Source organism: Octopus sinensis, linkage group LG26, assembly GCF_006345805.1.
Source record: "Octopus sinensis linkage group LG26, ASM634580v1, whole genome shotgun sequence".
NCBI classification, from domain to species: domain Eukaryota; kingdom Metazoa; phylum Mollusca; class Cephalopoda; order Octopoda; family Octopodidae; genus Octopus; species Octopus sinensis.
Window position 1 is genome coordinate 17,398,704 of NC_043022.1, and position 20,014 is coordinate 17,418,717.

The window sequence follows — 20,014 nt, forward strand, 5'->3', positions numbered from 1 at the left end:
TCAATAGCAAAAGATCTTCATGTGTCAGAAGGAACAGTCAGAAATGTTGTCCACGAAGACATCAGATACAAGTCTTATATGATAAGGAAAGGTCAATATACGTCAGAAAAGCTGAAGAAAATCATTACATCAGATCTAAAAGGCTCTTAAATAAACTGAAAAATCCAGCAGAAGAAATTTGATTTGGTTTTTCTCAGACAAGAAAAACTTCATCTAAGATCAAAAAGTTAACAGAAGAAATAACAAATGGTTATATGCAGACCTTTCTAAAGTTGCAAGGGTTATGCTTACAAACTTTCCTGCAACTTCCATGGTTTTATGGGTTGAAGGATGTGATGCTTCCTTACTTCTTTCGACAAGACCTTAATTAAGTCTGCTGGAAATAATTATTAGGCCCTGGATAGACAGTGTATCCATATAGAAGTAATTATTGAAGCTGAAGGTGGCTTTATTGAATAACATTATAGAAAAGAAGGTCTATTCCTACCCTCATTATTATGTAAGTTTTTTTTTAATCTTTTCTCTTTCATCAGCAGATCAAGGAATTAATTTTTTGTAACTAAACACTTTGAAACTTCAGACACTGGTAGAATGTGTCATATAAAACATTTTTTACTCTTAGCATTGTGGAAAAAGGTTTCTATTTCCAATGTTATTTTGTGTTAAAGTTGTCGTATTTTGGTAATTTCAACCAATCAATGACGTGTATTCAGCAGAATAAAATTACTGCTGTTGTTTGTCAAGAACAACTTCCAGCGATCAGAAGTGGTGGTCAGAGAATTTCTATGACTTCACCAGCCCTAATTTCTGGCTTCCGAATTCCCGATTGTAATCGCATGGATTACTATATGTAGCGCATGGTGAAAAAATAAATCAACCCTTCTGACTGCAACACCAAGGCCAAGCTGGTGGCAAAGATCCGGGAAACTTTCCAAGATCTTGCTAAAGATGCAGTGAGGAACACATCTGCCAGGTTCTAGAAGGTCTTGAGGCCATGGTGGAAGTTCAGGGTGCCTACTTTAGAGAAACTTATTTCCCCAGCCGTAAAAGAATATTGTTTTCTTTCCTTTTATGCAAATTGTCAAATTTAACTCAAACATTATGTATATACACACACACAAGTAACTGAGACATTTGGTGATATAGTGTGCTTGAGAAGACCCATCAAGCCACGTGAAATTGTAGTTGTGGCCAATGCCAGTGTCATTTATGTAGCAGTGCTGGAGGCATGTAAAAAGCATCCTTTGAAAATTCAGCCTCACGGAGGCAGTGACAAGTGACCAAGACCATTGGCAATATGCTGTTTGAGAAGATCTGTCAAACCAAGTGAGATCGCAGTCATGGCTGGTACCAGTGGCATGTAAAAGCAACCACTAAACTCTCGGAGTGGGTGGCATTAGGAAGGGCATCCAGCCATAGAAACCATGCCAAATCAGATTGGAACCTGATGCAGCTACCCAGCTTACCAGTTATCAGTCAAACTGTCCAACCCATGCCAGCTTGGAAAATGGACATTAAATGACACATATACACACACACACGTGTGTGTGTGTGTGTGTGTGTGTCATGGCTGTGTGGTGAAGCATACTTCTCAACCACATTAAGGTTCAGCCCCACTGAGTGGCAACTTTTGCAATTGTATTCTATTATAGACCTACAGTGAGCAAGTCTTGCAGATGGATATAGTAGGCAAAAACTGAAAGAAACATGTGGTGTGTGTGTGTGTAAGCACTTGTGTCTTGACATCAATGATATTTGTAAATAAGCATCACTATCATACAAGCAATATTTTTCATTCCCCATGTAAACATGTCTGTTAGTTTCATTAAATCTGTGCCAACACAGAATAGACGATGATGACAGTATGGCGTGTGTGTACACATGCAAATACACACATTCATTAAACATCCAGTTTCCTACACCAGGAAGGGTCAAATGGATAGTTACTTCACTATGCACATCCCATCTCCAACTCTTCACTGTAAGGGACACAGAGTGACCAGTTATAATATCAACCAAAAAATTAAAACATCATTACCATTTCACTCATGCAATGAAGAGTGAAATAATATTCACACACCTTTACATGCACACACTTAACAGATTTCCTACAGTTTTCTGGAAAAATACACTAACATGGCAAAAAATAATCTGATGCTAGAGCAGAAGATACCTACAGAGCTACGCAACAGACCCAAACCATGAGGACACCCTTATGTCTGCACTCCTCCATACATACACTTTCTCTGTTTAACTTTTCTCCTTATATTGTTTTTATTACCTCCGTCTTACCAAAGGTGGAGGTATCGTTTTCAGTCATGCTTGTTTGTTTGTTTGTCCATGGACCAGATATCTCAAGAACCACACAAACTGGCATGAATTGATTAGATTTTGGGATCAATTCAATACCAAACAAGGATTCTAGATTATTTTTCCTGCTCTTTTACTTAAATTTTGAGAGTGGTCGGGTTCATTTTTAGTATTTTTGTGAGAACAGTCGAGTTTATTTTAGATTTTCCCATTTTAAAAATCATCCCTGGCTAATCATTGAGACGAAGTTGGTGTTGCTTTGGCGTTAGTTTGCGCTCTCTGAGTGCTCGTTATTTTTTTGTTACTCCTTTCCTCTTATCATTTCTTTTCCCTCTCTAACTACTTTTCTAATATCTTTGAAAAGCTGCTATCAACAAACAGGGAATCCCCTTCAACCTTTAACATTTAAACAGGCCATATCCAGCCCAGATATTCCTACTCTCACACCTACCCTATGTCATTCTAAAAGTAAACAACAATGACATAATCAAAATCTCAAAGCCATGAAATAATGCATGATTAATTCCAAACAATGAGAATAAATAAGCAGAACATTTGACAAAGAAATCTGAATGGTAAAGAGTTATGAGAGATTAAGAAGATCCGGCAAGAGAAATGAGACCATAACCATGGCCTAGGCCAGTGTCACAAAGCCGCCCCATTTAAGAGTACCCTTGAATCAACAGGCGATATGCTTTGCTTGGGAAGACCTGTTGAGTCAAGTGAAATTGTTGTCATGGCTGTTGCCAATACTGCCCAACTGGCATCCGTGCTGGTGGCACGTAAAAAGCACCATTCAAGCGTGGTTGATGCTAGTGCCGGTGGCACATAAAAAGCATCTACTACACTCTCAGAGTGGTTGGCATTAGGAAGATCATCCAGCTGTAAAAACCTTGCCAGATTAGATTGGAGCCAAGTGCAACCTTCTGGCTTGCCAGTACTCAGTCAAACCGTCTAACTCAAAGCAGATGTTAAACGAGGATGATGACGATGATATATATATATATATATATATATATATATAGCTTTAACAACCACAGCAGGACACTCAAACTAAGAGGCCTAAGTACCTAAAGTAACAAATGAGTAGCACAGGACAAACGGCCACCTACTTCTTGTTGCCCAGTACAAGGTCTCGAAATGTAACACTTCCGAGAATGGTCCTGCCAGCTGCTGTCCAATCATGTATCCCTTACTGCAGCTTGTGACTGATGACCCAGATTAATGTAGTGCTTTTCTCTTGTCCTTTTTTCATCAAAACAACCAAGGAAGGAATGTGTAAAAAAATATCAAGTATCAATTTGTTGGATCATTCTCTCTTCCACAATGGACTTCAATACAACAATAGTTTTACTAGTGTCTAATTCTAACAGATTGTGTTCTACCTGGAGATAAAAATCTCAATATTTATATCAAGCTATCTCTGCTGACTATTGTAGACTTTACAGTTCAACTTCTTTCTAAATTTATATGGTAGCAAGCATTCAGAAAACACACCATAGTTTAACTGACAAACTTCATTTTCCCTCAAGATATAAGGGTTGAACAGCAGAGATAATTTCACCAGTGTGGGGAGGCTTTTAAAGGACATGGGGACTGTCCCTCAACTTATAAAAATAAAATTTTTTAAAAAATGGAACACTCAGGCAGAGCTAGAGAGTGCTAGGAGAAGAGTGGGAGACACGGGCAGAGAGTGTCACAGACAAGCAGACAGTGTTAGAGACAGGCAGACCAGAAACAGATAGATGGTGTCAGAGACAAGCAGAGAATGCCATAGACAGAAACACATTGCAAGTTAAAAGTGAACAGAGCTAGAGACAAGCCAACATATCTGACAGACAGATAGACAATACCAGAGACAGACTGACATTGTGTATCTGAAACAGACAAATCATACCAGAGACAGATGGACAATGCTAATCACAGAGAGAGAGAGAGAGAGTGTGTGTCACAGACAGGTGGATAATATCACAGACAGACAATGCTAGATGGAGAGATACATTATATGGATAATAGTGTACTTACAGTGTACTATTCTTTGTAGGAGAGGGCTGTTTTTTATTATTTTTCTGAGTCTCCCACATAGAGCTGGCACTGGTCTTGTTTCCCTGTATTTGCCACGGACCTTCCGAGCCCCAGTTGGAGGTAGGAGATGTTGAGACAGGAGCTGCTGAGCCCCATACAGCAGAACTTCCAAGAGGATGAGATGACTAGAAATTATAAGGTTCACTTTTAGTATTAATGAAAAAGATGAGCAGAAAAGCATGAGAGAGAGAATAAATTAACTATGTTTAAGTGATATAAACTCTATCTTCCAATCAATATATGTGTGTAATACAAACAAATATCAATTAAAATGTGAGATGAGATTTCAAAAACATTTGTAAGCAAATGTGTACATGAGAGAGAGAGGGAGAGAGAGAGAATGCATCAAAGAGGAAAGCCTGCCAGCAATGAGAGAGTGTGATAAAAAGAAACAGTATAATGTAATGCATACGTCATATGTGCATCATATAGTTAGAGAAGTCTAGCTTTACAGTATGAGGAGAAAGAGTTAACGAGATAATATAAAAAGGCTGCCATATATAAAATAAAGAAACTAAAAGTTCATCATGGAAATAAACTGAATGAATGATGGGGAGACAGAAAGAGAAAGAAGAAATATAGTAGATTCTAAAGCCTACTTTAGGAACTTGTGTTTGTGCAACTGGCTTCTTCTTCTCTTCTTCAAGCTGTTTCGCTTGTTCTTGCTGAATTTCTAATAATGATTTCGCACTGGATTTACCCACAACAATTCTAGAGAAGAAAGAAAAAAGTATAAAATTTAACATTTCTGTTAAATTAGCTATAGTGTCGAGACTTTAAAAATAAATTTTTCACAGCAGGTTTTCTCTTCTATATGCAGAGTGAAAGGAATAGAAACAGTAGCATATTAGAAGGAGATTTAATTACATTGATCATCGTATTCAACTGGAACTTATTTTATTGACTCCCAAAGGAAGAAAGGCAAAGTTGACCTTGGTAGAATTTGAACTCAGACCATAGCAATGGGCAAAATACCACTAAGCATTTCATCCAGCATGCTAACAATTCTGCCAGCTCACCACCTTAATAAGACTGAGCTTATTGTATGCAGTGCTCAGGTGCACTACAACTTGTTGGAAGAGATTAAAAGAGGGGACAGGAAGCAGACATTAAGTGTTTCAATAAAATTCTAAAATAATCAAGAACTGGTTTTGTTGTAAAATAACTACATTTATGATATACGATAATGTTACTGTATTCCAACACAACAAACACTTCTTATTTATTAATGAAATTTTATCTCGAAACTCCTCTACTTACAGGTAAATTCAATGAAATATAGAATTTATTAAAATTTTATTTCAATATTATTATATAAAATAAATCATAAAGTCAATATTAGACTGGATTATATAACACAACTATAGTACAGAAGAAGGATTGTGCACATTATTGGATTTTAATTTGTATATAAAACCAATGCCCCACAAAGATAAAATATTGTTTTACATGTGGATGCACTGCAAAGGCACATGGTTTGGGGAGTCAACTCACAATAATAAGATCGTGAGTTTGATTCCTGGCAGTGTACTGTGTGCTTGAGGAAGGCATTTTCTTTCTCATTGCTCCAGTCCACTCAGCACTGCTCATTTCATAAATACATTCTCTAATAACAAATAACAGGACAATTTTAAAAAAAGGAATCTAGATGTGAAAATAAAGATTGTTGAAGTAATAAGAGAGACAAAAGGAATGTAGAGTTTGACAATGGGAAAGTAATTCAAAAGTAATAATACAAGAGAAATGAGAAACAAACTTGTTATTGGCCCAGATTTTTGTTTGCTGTGTGTGTGCTGCCGCAGCTTGCTGTTGCTGCTGCTGCTGCTGCTGCTGTTGCTGTTGTTGCAATTGTTTAGCTTCAGCTTTTCGTTGGTTCTGCAAATAATAACAATAAAAATAGTAGAGAAAAGGGAACATTTTCACTTTGAAGAGTATGGTGTCATCACAAAATAAAACAAAGTCTATTCTTTAATGTCAAAACTTTTAACAACACATATTCGTCAAATTATTAAACACCCACCATCACAACCTGTCATTTTAGTCAGCATTTTGACTCTTAATACTCTTGCCCTTGTTTTTAATCTACACATAAAGGAGATGTGTATATAGACAAAAAAACTGTATATAGCTGACAGTTTCACATGTCTTATGAAACTAGGGACCTGCACCTGGAAAAGACCTCTCTATGACACACACCCAGGGCAACATTTTTCCTTTTCTATTTATTTATTTTTATTTCATTATTTATTTGAAGAGTAGTCATTGTTTTCCATGCACAAAGATTGCTTTTACCACATCACCAAAGCTGTTCAAGGGAAAGGCAAGGCCTGATACAGCTTCACACCAAGTATTGCTGTTGGAAGTGAAAGAACTGCAACAAATACAAGGCATCCTGACAAACCCTAACAAATCCAAACAACATAACAGCACAAAACAAGGTAAAAAGGGATCTCAGTGTTGTCATGTGAGGTGTTCAATCCAATGCCTTAATGACTCTACCAATAACAAGTGCAGCGACTTCTGTTGCTAAGATATGTTGAAATAAAATTTGGAGCAATTTAGTACATTTAATGCCTTCCTTAATATCAATGCTGTGTGTCCATTATCAACACAGGAATACTAGCTTAGCTTCTAAGAGCAGATTCACATCAAACGGGAACAACCTACTAGACTAATTTCCAGGTAATATCATCGATAGATGAAGGGATACTACAATGAACATTACATATCAATGTCCAAGTCCTGCTGTACTATGAGCAACCTCACGGCAGAGCACCCCCCCTACACATACACATTCCAGGAGACTACCATTCATATCCTCCCAGTTCCTGCTGTATGCTGCTAATAACAATGTCTAGCAACAAGTGCCAGGACCCTATTGAGTATCTCAGAATATCACAAACTCTGAATTATGAACCAATGAAGATTCATCCAGCTTATATAAATAATGACCAGCACCTTCAGCCCTTTCAAAGCCAACAAGTGTTTTCCTGTGGTGATTTACCCCATGCATGGTTTTTCTGGAACAGATTATTTAAGTCCATAGTGATCATAGCCAATACACATCAGTTACAATGACTGAATTCTAGCAATGTTTGTGATGTGGGAAAGATCAACTTATTTACGAATGATCTTCATATTTAGAGACTTTTACTATCTGAGAAGTGATTACAGAGAAGAGAATATCAATTCCATACAGGCAGAAAAGACCCAGCATGAATACTATGAAAGATAAAATAATATCATTGAAATAAATTCACTCTGGTATATACCTGGTACTTATTGATCCCAGAGGAACAGATGGTAAATTTGATTTGGGGGTGCAAGGTTCAATTCAGAGAGAGACAAAATTTCAAAATAATTACTCAGTCACTTCACAGTTTCACCAATAATACCAACAAGAATACACACAGCACACTTTAGAATATACTCACTTCTTTTTTCCGTTCAATTTCTTCTTGTTGTTGAATTTCAGCAAGGGAAATGGTTTGACTTTGAGATAGGTTAGTAGCAGAGGAATTATTTTTGGCCCAGTTGGCACCAGCAGGGAGCTGTTAAGTAAAACAATGACATCATCATATTAAAGAATATAAATACAGGAGTGTGATATACTAACAGGAAGTCAAAAGAGAAAAGACAACAGGCAATATTGCAGCAAGAAAAGAATTAAACAACAGCAAATGGCTGAACATAACAGTACGAATGCATGTGTGAGCAACTGTAAGTGTACAGGTAATAGATGAAAATGTCTGCATGCTTCAATGAAGAAGAAGAAACAAGGAAATAAAACAGATCATCATTGTCATTTAACATCCATTTCTTATACTGGCATGGGTTGGACAGTTTCACCAGAGCTGGCAAGCCAGGGAACCACATCAAGCTCCAAGAGGCTACTTTGACATGATTTCCAGGACTGGATGCCCTTCCTATCACCAAGCGCTTTACAGAGTGTACTAGATACTCTTTACTTGGTGCCAGTTACTAGCAGTCACCAAAGAATTTGCAAGACAAGACCTCTCAACTGAGGGAGGGAGTAGTATAGAGGTAGGTGGCTTTCAGCCAGATGACGAGAGGTTAAAGGATGACAGACAGAAACAGGTGTCTTGCTATGAGGGAGATATGTGGTCACCCCAGCTGGAAGAGAAAGAGGAAGGTGGTGTAGATATGGTAGGGTATACCTATTTCTTTATTACCCACAAGGGGCTAAACACAGAGGGGACAAACAAGGACAGACATAGGTATTAAGTCGATTACATCGACCCCAGTGCGTAACTGATACTTAATTTATCGACCCCAAAAGGATGAAAGGCAAAGTCGACCTTGGCGGAATTTGAACTTGCAACGTAACGCAGACGAAATACCGCTAAGCATTTGGCCCGGCGTGCTAACGTTTCTGCCAGCTCGCCCTCAAGTTACAGGAAGGGAAATAAAGAGAAGTGGTAAGAGTAAGAAAGCTGACAGAGAGTGAGAGGTGAGTGGTAAAGGGAGAGAAAGAAATGCAAGGAGTGGGGAAAATGGTTGGAGAGGAAAATAGCAGAAGGAGGTGACGGTTAGGGAGGTAATAGGGGGCACCAAAGATGATGTGAAGGGAGTTGAGGTAGTGTGTGCAATAGAAATGTTCAGTGCTAGATATATGCAGATGGAAATGGTTGGAGACAGATAGAGGTAATGGAGTAAGGGCTGCTGCTCGCAAAATGAGGGGATATACTCAGAAAAGGGCATTCAGTGTAAAATCAGATGGTAAGAGACAATACTGAGAAAGAGAGAGAAAAAAGAAAGGGTTCCAGGAAGGGTGAGGTGCACAGGAACAATAGAGTTACTCAGGTGCTGGAATTAGCAGAAGGGATCAACACATCTTTCATTGCCATAAACAAACAAAAGAAAGAAATTACTTGTATTTTGGCCAGCTGTTCCTTCTGTTGCTGCTTCACCTTGCGTAATGCCTCATGTTGTTGTTGCTGCTGTTGCTGCAGCCGCTGCTCCTGCTCTTGTTTTCGCTGCTGCTCAAGTTGCTGCTGTTTCTTCAGTTCTTCTTGTTCCTTCTGTTCCTTCTGCTTACGCAACTGTTCCTGGTGCTGTTGTTGTTTTAGAATATCTTTCTGCTTCTGAGCCTCCTGCAATTGTTGCTTGCGTTGCTCTTCCTGCTGTTGTTTACGTTGCTCTTCTTGCTTACGTTGCTCCTCCTGCTTGCGCTGGTCTTCCTGTTTACGTTGCTCTTCCTGCTTGCGTTGCTCCTCCTGCTTGCGCTGCTCTTCTTGCTTGCGTTGCTCCTCCTGCTTGCGCTGTTCCTCTAGTTCTTGTTGCCTCTTCTGTTGCTTCTTACGTTCCACCTCTTCTTGCTGCAAGAAACAATATAATAATAGCAATAATCCTTTCTACTATAGGCACAGGCCCGAAATTTTGAGAGAGGGAACTAGTTGACCCCAGTGATTCACTGGTACCTATTTTATCGTCCTTTAAAGGATGAAAGGCAAAGTCGACCTCAGTGGAATAACTTAAAATGCAGTGAGGGGCGAAATACCACTAAGCATTTCATCCAGTGTGCTAACAATTCTGCCAGTTTGCCACCTTAAGTATCACCAACTTCATAATAATAAAACAAAGTCAGCAATTCCATGTGGCCATACCTATCACTAGTTATCAAAACAATTAGATGATGTTGGTGAAATGATGGGATGTTCAGCACAGAGAAGCTGAAAGTATAGTTATTCCCATCAATCTTCTTTGTTTCATTTTTCTTAACCAGTTTACACAGATGAAAATGATATCAAGAGATTAAACTCTTGATTATGCTGCCAATTCCAGAATCTTTTGGAAACCCCACTATCCCCTCAAATTCAAACATACTGCAAAAACAGAAACCAAAATATTCACCTGCACTAACTTTCCCTAGTCACAACACAAATTATGCTGTGAACCTGTGTACAAACTGTTGAAAAATTTACAAAGGAGTTTTAGATTTATTTTTCAATGCGAGTATGACTTGTGTGTTATAGAAATGAGGAAAATTTGTAAAACTTGTTGGAGCAATTTTATTTACTTTATTTGCAGTACATTATTAATAATCACTCAAAGTAAGCTTGGTAAGTAATATTATATACAGTTGACAGAGCTAACAAAATTCACAACCGGGTTAAACACTGTGCCTTTATTATTATCATTTTAACCCTTTTGTTACCAACCCAGCTGAAACCAGCTCTGGCTCTGAGTGCAAATGTATTGTTTTCATAAGTTTTGAATCAAAATCTTCCACCAAACCTTATGTTCCTAACACCAGCTTAATGATAACTAAGTTACTTTACTTGATTCTTTGTTATATTTAAAATTAATTGAAAGAGACACAGAGCATCTCAACAGAAATAGGGTAACAAAAGGGTATATTTTTATAACATCAATAAGCTTTTTATTTGTGAAACTATGCACCCATATGTTTTTGTGATAGTTAAATAAATTATAAGTTTTAAAAATATTTCATTTTAACATTCAAAATCATTGAATGGCATTTCATTTGTTTGCTCTTTTCTGTTTCTAACTTTCATCATCCAACTAGCTTATTACAATCAGAAAGTGAGAATCATTTGGAGGTGAGAATCCAACCAATTCTATAAACAACTGATATTATTTTCTTGACATGGAAGGGATGAAACGTAAAATTTAACTCAGTGAGGTTTTTCAATAATATAAAAGAACATTGCAAAACATCTTGCCTGGCACACAACTAGATTTGCCATCTAAGATGTAAAGACATAAAAGAAAACAAGTAAAGCAGCATAGTAGAGGAAAACTGAGCCTGCAATCTAGTTTCAATTCCAAATTCTAACTATCATCATTTAACATCTGTTTTCCATGCTGACATAGGTTGAACGGTTTGACTAGAACTACACCAGGAGCCACACCTGACTCCATTAACTGTTTTGGCCTGGTTTCTATGACCGGATACCCTTCCTAATATCAACCACTTTACAGAATGGACTCGGAGTTTTTTTACATGGCACTGACACAGGTACTTTTTACGTGGCACAAGCAGGGGTGGATGGGCCTTCTAGGGTACAGCAAGATGCCAGATATCTCAATATTTCTTTGATTTACACATCCTCCAATAAATAAACTCTTATTTCCTTAATAAGGCCCATTAAGTTTGGATGAATGCATTTATCTTAATGAAAAATTTTAAATAGAGCAATAATTAAATGAGTTTAAAAAACAAAAACCTGTTGCTTCTTCAACTCTTGTTGTTTCAAAGCTTCTTGCAGTTTCAGCTCAGATTTCTTTTGTTCTTCCTTAACTTTTTTCTCTTTTTCAAGCTGCACCTCTTCCATGTGCTTCTGTGCATTCTTCAGTTTAACCTCTTCTTGTTTCCTCAGTTCCTCCTGCTTTAATTTCTCTGCTTTTTTCCATTCTTGGTCAGCATATATCTTCTCCTGCCGCTTACTTTCTTCTAATTTCTGACAGAGAAACAGGATAATACAGAATGTATCAGATGTAAATAAAATGGAACCCATCTTAAGAAAAAGGAGTAATATTCAGAATCTTTTCACTATTCATTCCTTTTAAAGTCTGTTTTTAACCAGCTGACAAAAAGTGGACAAAGGCATCATTTTACAGCCTCATACCCCTTCCTCTTACTGACTTTTACCCGATTTGTTAACTAAGGGACTTTTATTCTATTTGTTTCAATAAGGAATTGTCAACAAATGTCACTAATTGCAGGAATTATATCAGATATTCTGATTCAGTAATTTTTGTCTAAAGTTCAACATGGCCAAATGAACAAAGTCTTCCAATTCTAACAATTAGATCTTCAGTCCTCCTTAAATGTAGAAGTATGCAGTGCTCTACCTTCAGTGTAGGAAATGTAATCGCTTCTGATCCTGCCCACTGTCTCCATGACAGAATTGCAAATCTTCACTTCATACAATGTTTTAAATTTCCTTCTTTTCTCAGAGATAAACAAGAGAGATTGTGCTTGTGCCTCCTAACAGAGAAGAGAGGGGGTTCTACAACAACAAATTCACAAATTCCTTTGGAAATCAGGGGCTCCCATCTTCTTGCAAAAATTCAAAAGCACCAAAGTAGTTGGTATTAACCCATTAGCATTTAAGCTGACCATATCAGGCACAAATGTTCTAGCTGTTCTAGGTTCAAACCATCTAGATCCAGCCTCTCACACCTATCTTACAATGTCATTCTAAAAATTAACAATTACATCATTGAAATCTCAAACCTATGACATAAAGCAAGATTAATTCAAAACAGAACATTTGATAGCGTAATCTGAATGTTAAAGTGTTAACAATAAGCCTTTAATTATTTTTAATATGAACATTTTCTTTAAGTATTACTGATGTCTGAAAACAAGATATGGAAACACTGACCACAAACTTCCATCAAAATGGATATTGCTTTTAAGGTAATAACATTGAAACAACCCTGTTAGTGGTTGAATAACCATTTATTTTACTTTAAATTATTTCAATTCTCTCTCCTTCCATCCTTTTCTCTAATTTCCAATGATAGTAAAGGCAACCATCATAGCAACTTAAATCACTGTTCATAGTTGAATTTTAAAAATTAAGTGAAAACTACACCCACTGTTGAAATATCTATCAAATAGGGGCAGGGAGAGCCTCACCCCAACTACAGAAAAAGATTTCTTACCAATTGCAACTCATGGTTTTTCTTCATTTCAAGCTCTTCTTTCTGTCTCCTAATTTCTTCCTTCTCCCTCTCAAATTCTTCCTTCTCACGCCGTAACTGTTCTTCCTGTCTGCGTAGCTCCTCCAACTTACGCAGTTCCTCTTCCTTTCGCTCTTTCTCTTCCATCTCCTTCCGTTCCATCTCTTCGTGTTCCTAGACATAAACATAGTACAACAAATTGCAGAGTGTATTATTTAAGTGATAGGAAACCTGCTCAGCAATGAACAGATTTAGCAATATTGTGACATGTTTTTCATAAGTAAAACAAAACTACTTTATATGCGGAGTTAAAGAACCTGAGATACACTTGGGTTCTATTTATTTTTAAATGTATTTAACCCTTTCGTTACTATATTTCTGACCAAAATACACGTAATCATAAATTTAGTCTGGTTTCATTAAACAACTATAACTTTTTTATTTATCAATATATTAACGGGAATTTTGGAAGATAATTTAATGAAATGTTCTCAACCAATTCTATACTATAATTTTTGTCACAAAGTGACTCTAATTGCAGGTAGATACAGGTAAATTCAACAAAATATAAAATTATAAAAATTTTGTTCAAACATCGCTATAGAAAATGGGTTATTAGCTAATATTCAATTGGGTATACAAGAAAATTTTATGATAGAATTTGTTATTCTGGGTAACTTTCTGATACCTACAATAATATTTATGGCAAAATAGTCTTAATTTCATTTAAGGTTATGGGAAACCACAAAGTATCCTTTCTTTCGCTTTGTTTATGTTTAGCGTAACGGTTCGTTTTCGCCGTAATGTGTTCAAATAGACTCATTCGAAAAAGTAAAAAGAAATAGTCTAAGGCTTTACTCTTCTGGGAAAGTCTGTGGCTTGCTCCAGTTTCTTCAGAAAAATCACCGAAAGAAACAGTTTTAAAATTTTCACTCCATTCAGGTGCCAATTCATTTTCTTTATCGCTGTCGGAGCTCTCGGATTCACTGTTTTCACTTTCGGAAAATGAAACATCAGATTCATTATCAAATACCACATGCTTTTTTTTTTTCAGTCATAGAGTTAGATTTATGAAGATCTTCAGTAGAAAATCCTTCGAATTCTGACTCGCTGCTTGATATAATGAAATTCGTATCCATTTTTTGTCAGAATTACAAATTTTGAAAACACAATAGGAACAAATTTCGGAAAAAAATCTCCCAAAATTCCCGGAATTAAAATTACACTTCGATTTTTGTACAAAGCTGTAGTTGAACACTTTATGAAGTATAATACGTATTTTCACGAATGTACTAAAGAGATTTCCTCTGATATTCTCATTTAAATATGAATAGGTAAATTCGGGCGGTTTTGGGCGGCTTGGTCACATTATGCAAAATTTTTTTCGGACGGTTTCGGGCGGTTTGGTAACGAAAGGGCTAGTGTTGAATACTAACAAACAATAACTTGATATTGTGATTTGTACGGAGTTATGCAATTGACTGTAACACATTGTCTGGTAAAGCTGGTTTGTGGCTAGTCGCAATAAAGGTAAAACTTGTTAAGAACAATTATTATCCTATTTTAGAACAATATCCATATTCTAATGACTGACTAAGTAACTAAGAAATCTCAATTAATGATAGTATTTGCAAAAAGGAAAGAGAAAGAAAAACTTATTCATACCTGTACATTGATAACTTTTCCTGGAGGAAGCTCACTTGGAAGTGGTAAACCTGCAGGCGGCCCTGTAGGGGCCAAATCCCAAACACTTGTTGGCTGTGACCAGTTATCTGATAAATAAAAGAAGTATTAAGCATTTGACCAAAAGTTGAAATTCGTTTTTGTAGCAGAACAAAGGTATCAGACAATTCAGTAAAAGGGTTAGATAATGAATAAAGTGCATACAAGATATGACAAGCTTCATTCTGCTCATAGGCCATACAAGACATTCCACTGCAACATGATAATCATTGTGAATATACTATGGTACTAGAGCAGAACTACAGCATAGAAGTACCTAACTGAAAACTTACAAGTAATACAAGTTTATCACTGTAGGTCCAATACATAGATGAGAGCTGAATTACTTTGATCAGTGTTCTAGCATGGTTATTACAACATCAATACGAAACACATAGTCCTAAGATTTAGTGCTTAAAACATTTCTTATTCTATAGATAGTAGGAAATTTGTAGAGAAGCTGCTATATCTAACAGACAAATGACTGCTAAAAAACTTTCTTGATAATGGAATTGCTTGTCAACAAAGCTCAGACCCTATTCTACACTGCACTCTTCTACTACACAGTGGCGGAGGACAACAGTGTGCAAATTATTTGGTTGAATTTATATTTTTTCATACAGAACTTATTGTGAAATCTTTCATTATTGCAGACATATTTTGAGGGAAGTTGCAGTCCAAACCAGAATCTGAACCCAGAGAAGTAATGAATATTATTCTATTTTGGCATTAGTCATGGTTACTCCAGCTGTTCACCCATGTTTGGTTGAATTTCTTCACTTTAACATTCAGAGCACTGAGCAGAAATCACTTTGCATCAATTCAGTTATGTAATGCTCTGTTTTAATTAGACAGTAGATAACCCTGGTCCATACCAGAACCAATATCCCATTCAATGATGAGTGAATGCCTGCTATGTTTGCAATGCAGTGACCACCCTGCAAAGGGGTTCGTCTCAAGGAGTCCAAAGCCATGTCACTGTACAGAATGCTGGATGTGGAACAATGCTATCCACAAGCACTATGCCCCGGGCATCCCACACCAGCAAGTGTGACAACACAATGGTCCATGTGAGAGCAGAACCACACAATGGCCTGCAACAGCCTGTGCATTGAGCACAGGCCAGTTACAATGAAAGCGGCATCAGATTGGTAGAGTGTTGGCAGCCATGCCAGGAGGCTGTGCCCATGAGCCAAAGGCAACCATGCATGTTAAATGGCCAACCACTGGTGTAGTGACGAGAGGTTGTACACCTTGTAAACCTGCAGAGGATGGTGAATCACCACAGACCTAGATTTTCCAGGGCTGCCAAGAACACTCCAGATACTTCACAAAGTATGGTACTGAACAGGCACCGTATCCATATCTCTGGATAAGCCAATTACAGGAATGAAGTCCTTTGTGAAAAAGAGCAAACTCTTTCCCATGGCTCCCAGCAATGTTTCAAGTTAACTTGTATTGATGCTGCTTTGCACAACTGCTGGCTTCAATGATGGATGCACCAGGAGTGCTTTGTATTTCCACAACCAGACAAGCACTCACTAAGTTCAGATCAGTAATATTAGCCAGATTCCCTTCTGATGTAAGGCCAGCAGCTGAATGATTCACATTCATTCAATTAATCATCAGATGACAGATCTAGCTCCTTTCATGGAAGCTTTCACCCACTAAATCGCTGTTCACACAGAACTCTCCTCTACCACATAATTCCAGGTTTAGTCCCACTGCATGGCAACTTGGGCAACTATCTTCAACTATAGCTCAGAGATGACCAAAGCGTTGTGAGTGGATTTGGTAGGTGGAAACTAAAAGCCCATCATATGTGTGTGTGTTCATATGCTTACATTTCCTTGCCTTCAAATCAAGTGATAGCTGCACACAAGCATCACTATCATACAAGGAGTGTTACTCATTTCCAATACTCTGTGGAAACATGGCTGACAATGAGGATATATTAGCTTGCTTGGAAACAAAGGAGAGTTAGCAACTAGAAGGGCATTTTTCTGTAGAAAATCTGCCTCAATAAACTCAGTCCAATCTATGCATGCATAGAAAAGTGAATATTAAAATGAAGATTTTGATGGCCTTATTATTTGAATAATAATAATCCTTTCTATTATAGATACAAGGCTTGAAATTTTGGTGGGAGTGGGGTAGTTGATTGCATCAACCCCAGTGCCCAATAGGTACTTACTTTATCAACCCTGAAAGGATGAATGGCAAAGTTGACCTCAGTGGAATTTGAACTCAGAATATAAAGGCAGACGAAATGCCACTAAGCATTTTGTCCAGAGTGCTAATGATTCTGCCTGATCACTGCCTTAGTTTTTTATTAATAATAATAATAATTTTCTCTGTACTGTTCCAATTTTAGCATATGTACTGCCAAGGCTATAATAATAATGTTCCAAATTTTGGTGGAAGTTCATCAATTTTAAGGGATGGAGAAAGTCAATTACAATGACCCTAGTGCTTAAGTGGTACACCAAAAGACTGAAAGATAGATTTGAATTCAAAATGTAAAGAGCAGAAAGAAATGCAGTTAAGCATTTTGCTTGACATGCTAGCAAATCTGCCCAACCACTGGGTTGCAGTGGCAGCAGCAGCAGTAGTAGTAGTAGTAGTAAGGATAATAATTTGCTGTTGTCGTGTTTATGAATATAATTAGATTTTTGTACATTAATGCAATGTTTCAGGCATTAGACTGTGGTCATACTGGGACACCACCTACCTTGCAAAATATTTTTTTTCCTTAACTACACCTAATATTTGAGTCTCAAAGAAAAGATTACAGGGTCAGTCTACTTTTCACCAGTTTTGCTGCCTCATCAATCATTTACTGTCCAGTTTTTCATGCTTACATGGATCAGTCATAATTTCTGGAGGCAAATTTTCTCTCCCCTGCATCCAGATAATATTACATTTTTCCATAGTTAGGTTTTTCACAGATAACTGTAAGTAAACAACTTTGCTTGTATAACAATGACGTTGATTTACAACCACAGTGTGATGCCTAGCCAATGGTACACATGAACACACACACACACAATGAGCTTATTTTAGTTTCTGTTTACCAAATCCACTCGTATGGCTTTGAGCAACCCCAGGGTTACAAAGTGCCATGCAGTGAGACTGAATGCAAGATAACATGGTGGGAAGCAAGCCATGCCTGTACCTATAAATATGTGATTATAAGTGGACATTCACACAAACTTGCAAATTATTTATAAAAGTTAGACAGGAGTAGATTTACAAATAGTCCTCCTTAATGGATTTGGTATGCTATTTGTTAAAAAAAAATCAATAGCCAACTTCTCTATAAATTAAACTGATTCAGGTGTATCTGGAAAGATAGTAACTGATTTTCAATGAATCTTAAGAAGGAATGTAAAAAATATTGAAAATAATTTACATGAAAAGCCACTGTTTAAAGGCTGTTAGTTACCTGAACCGACAGAATTGCCCCATATTGATGTTTCTTCATTTTCTGTGGAATCAGCAGGCTGAGAGAAAGAGCGATGGAATACTGATTGCTGTGGGACTGAAGCTTCAGGATGTGGAGTGCTAAATGTAGCAACTCTGGTTAAGGAGACACACAAAATGAAATATGTTAAAACATCTGTTCGTCAAAGAAAAGTGCAGAAAATTCTACAATATTTCCAATTAATATCATTGATGTTAATAATAATAATGATGGTTTCTTTCAAAATATAATTACAACTTCTTTTGGATTAATGATACTAATAGCTTTCAACAAGGGTCTCAAAAGATTGTACAGACTTTTAAAAAAGGGCCTTACAGGCCATGCAGTAACAATGCAAAGCACACAACAGTATCTGAGGATTTGGGGGGTCTTGATGTACATTAAAATAACTATTCAGTATTAATAATAAACCCTTGATAATTTATGGAAAGTATAAAACAACAATAAAAACAGTGACTTATTATATGAGCACAACACTACAAATTTAGTTGGCAACACTGATCTCAAATGAATCAATCTAAGAATATGGCCAGTACTTATTTTATCAACTCCTGAGTCATGAAAAGCTTAATTGACTCCATTGAGATTTGAACACATAACTTCAGTTCTAGTACAGGGGCAGTCCATCTTTGAGTCGGTCCTGAGCATGCAAACCTTCTCCAGCACTTACTGTACAACCGGGGAAGAGCCAGACACTCTCCTGCCGCTGTTAAATAGATAACTGGAATTTTGGCTACCATAGGATGTATACTGGGGTGGCTTTCTTTGCCTTCTCCAGGCAGGTGGGATGTGAACTCAAAATGGAAGATATACCATAAACCACTTATACTGACATGCCAACGATTCTGCCACTCTCCCACCCATAGAAAAACATAAAATGAAGTATTTTGCTCAAGAACACAATGCACTGCCCAGTGTAGGAATCAAGCCTGCAATCTAGCAATCGTGAGTGCAACACCCAAACCACTAAGCTATGTGCCTTCACATAACATTAAGTACTAAGACAAAATACTATAAAGTACTTATTCTCACATTTTCCCCATTTCTACAAATAGTAATTGATTCTGAAGAAAATATTGAAAAGAATATAGAATGCCAAAATGTTAAAATATATGTTTAGAAGTGTAAGAGAGAAATCCTTACCCTGGTGGTGGGTGGGGTGGCTGCTGTGCCAAGAGTGGTGGCTGTTGACCAGACAAGATAATCGGTTGAGACTTCAGTAGCTGCATCATCACCTGTTGGTCTGGAATTGACATCATCTTACTGGCAACAGCTGGATCGGAGAGGTCAATGTGAGAGAGTTGTGGTGGAGGAGGTTGTGGAACAGCCTGATGTGGCTGTTGCTGCTGCTGCTGCAATTGTTGCACCATCTGCATTTGGAAGTGTCTGATATATAATCAAAAAGAAAACATAAGCAGCTATGAAACATCCAAGAAGGAAGGACACTTGCGATGAATCAGAATTCATTTCTGTGATTATCAGAACTGGTTCCTTGCATTGCTCTACAATTGCATGCAATAATCCAAAAAGAAAACACCTTTAACGAGGCAGTAGGGAAGAGTCAGGCATACACTGAGTCAGACATTTTGTTTTATCAAAATATAAAATATTTGACAATTTTTGAAAGCAAATTGTCTCAAACTGAAATTGGAAGAAAGGAACAATCAACAATTGGAGTGTAGTATTGTATGGGTCTCAATTCATAGTGAAAAATATGCAAACTCAAATCCCGACACT

At 37.2% G+C, this 20,014-nt stretch overlaps 1 protein-coding gene across 5 annotated transcripts in view; it reads right to left on the reverse strand.

The window, feature by feature from the left end:
• The window catches only part of LOC115224720 (GRB10-interacting GYF protein 2), a 136,924-nt gene that overhangs the window by 19,620 nt on the left and 97,290 nt on the right, over positions 1–20,014 (reverse strand). For all 5 annotated transcript variants that reach the window (XM_029795589.2, XM_029795588.2, XM_029795586.2 and 2 more), the window contains 10 exons: positions 19,421–19,663; positions 18,239–18,372; positions 14,737–14,843; positions 13,054–13,245; positions 11,607–11,840; positions 9,288–9,734; positions 7,830–7,946; positions 6,152–6,270; positions 4,995–5,106; positions 4,336–4,520 (listed from right to left, as the gene is read on the reverse strand). In XM_029795589.2, the coding sequence (XP_029651449.1) occupies positions 4,336–4,520; positions 4,995–5,106; positions 6,152–6,270; positions 7,830–7,946; positions 9,288–9,734; positions 11,607–11,840; positions 13,054–13,245; positions 14,737–14,843; positions 18,239–18,372; positions 19,421–19,663 (1,890 nt within the window). The remainder of the gene's footprint in view (positions 1–4,335; positions 4,521–4,994; positions 5,107–6,151; positions 6,271–7,829; positions 7,947–9,287; positions 9,735–11,606; positions 11,841–13,053; positions 13,246–14,736; positions 14,844–18,238; positions 18,373–19,420; positions 19,664–20,014) is intronic.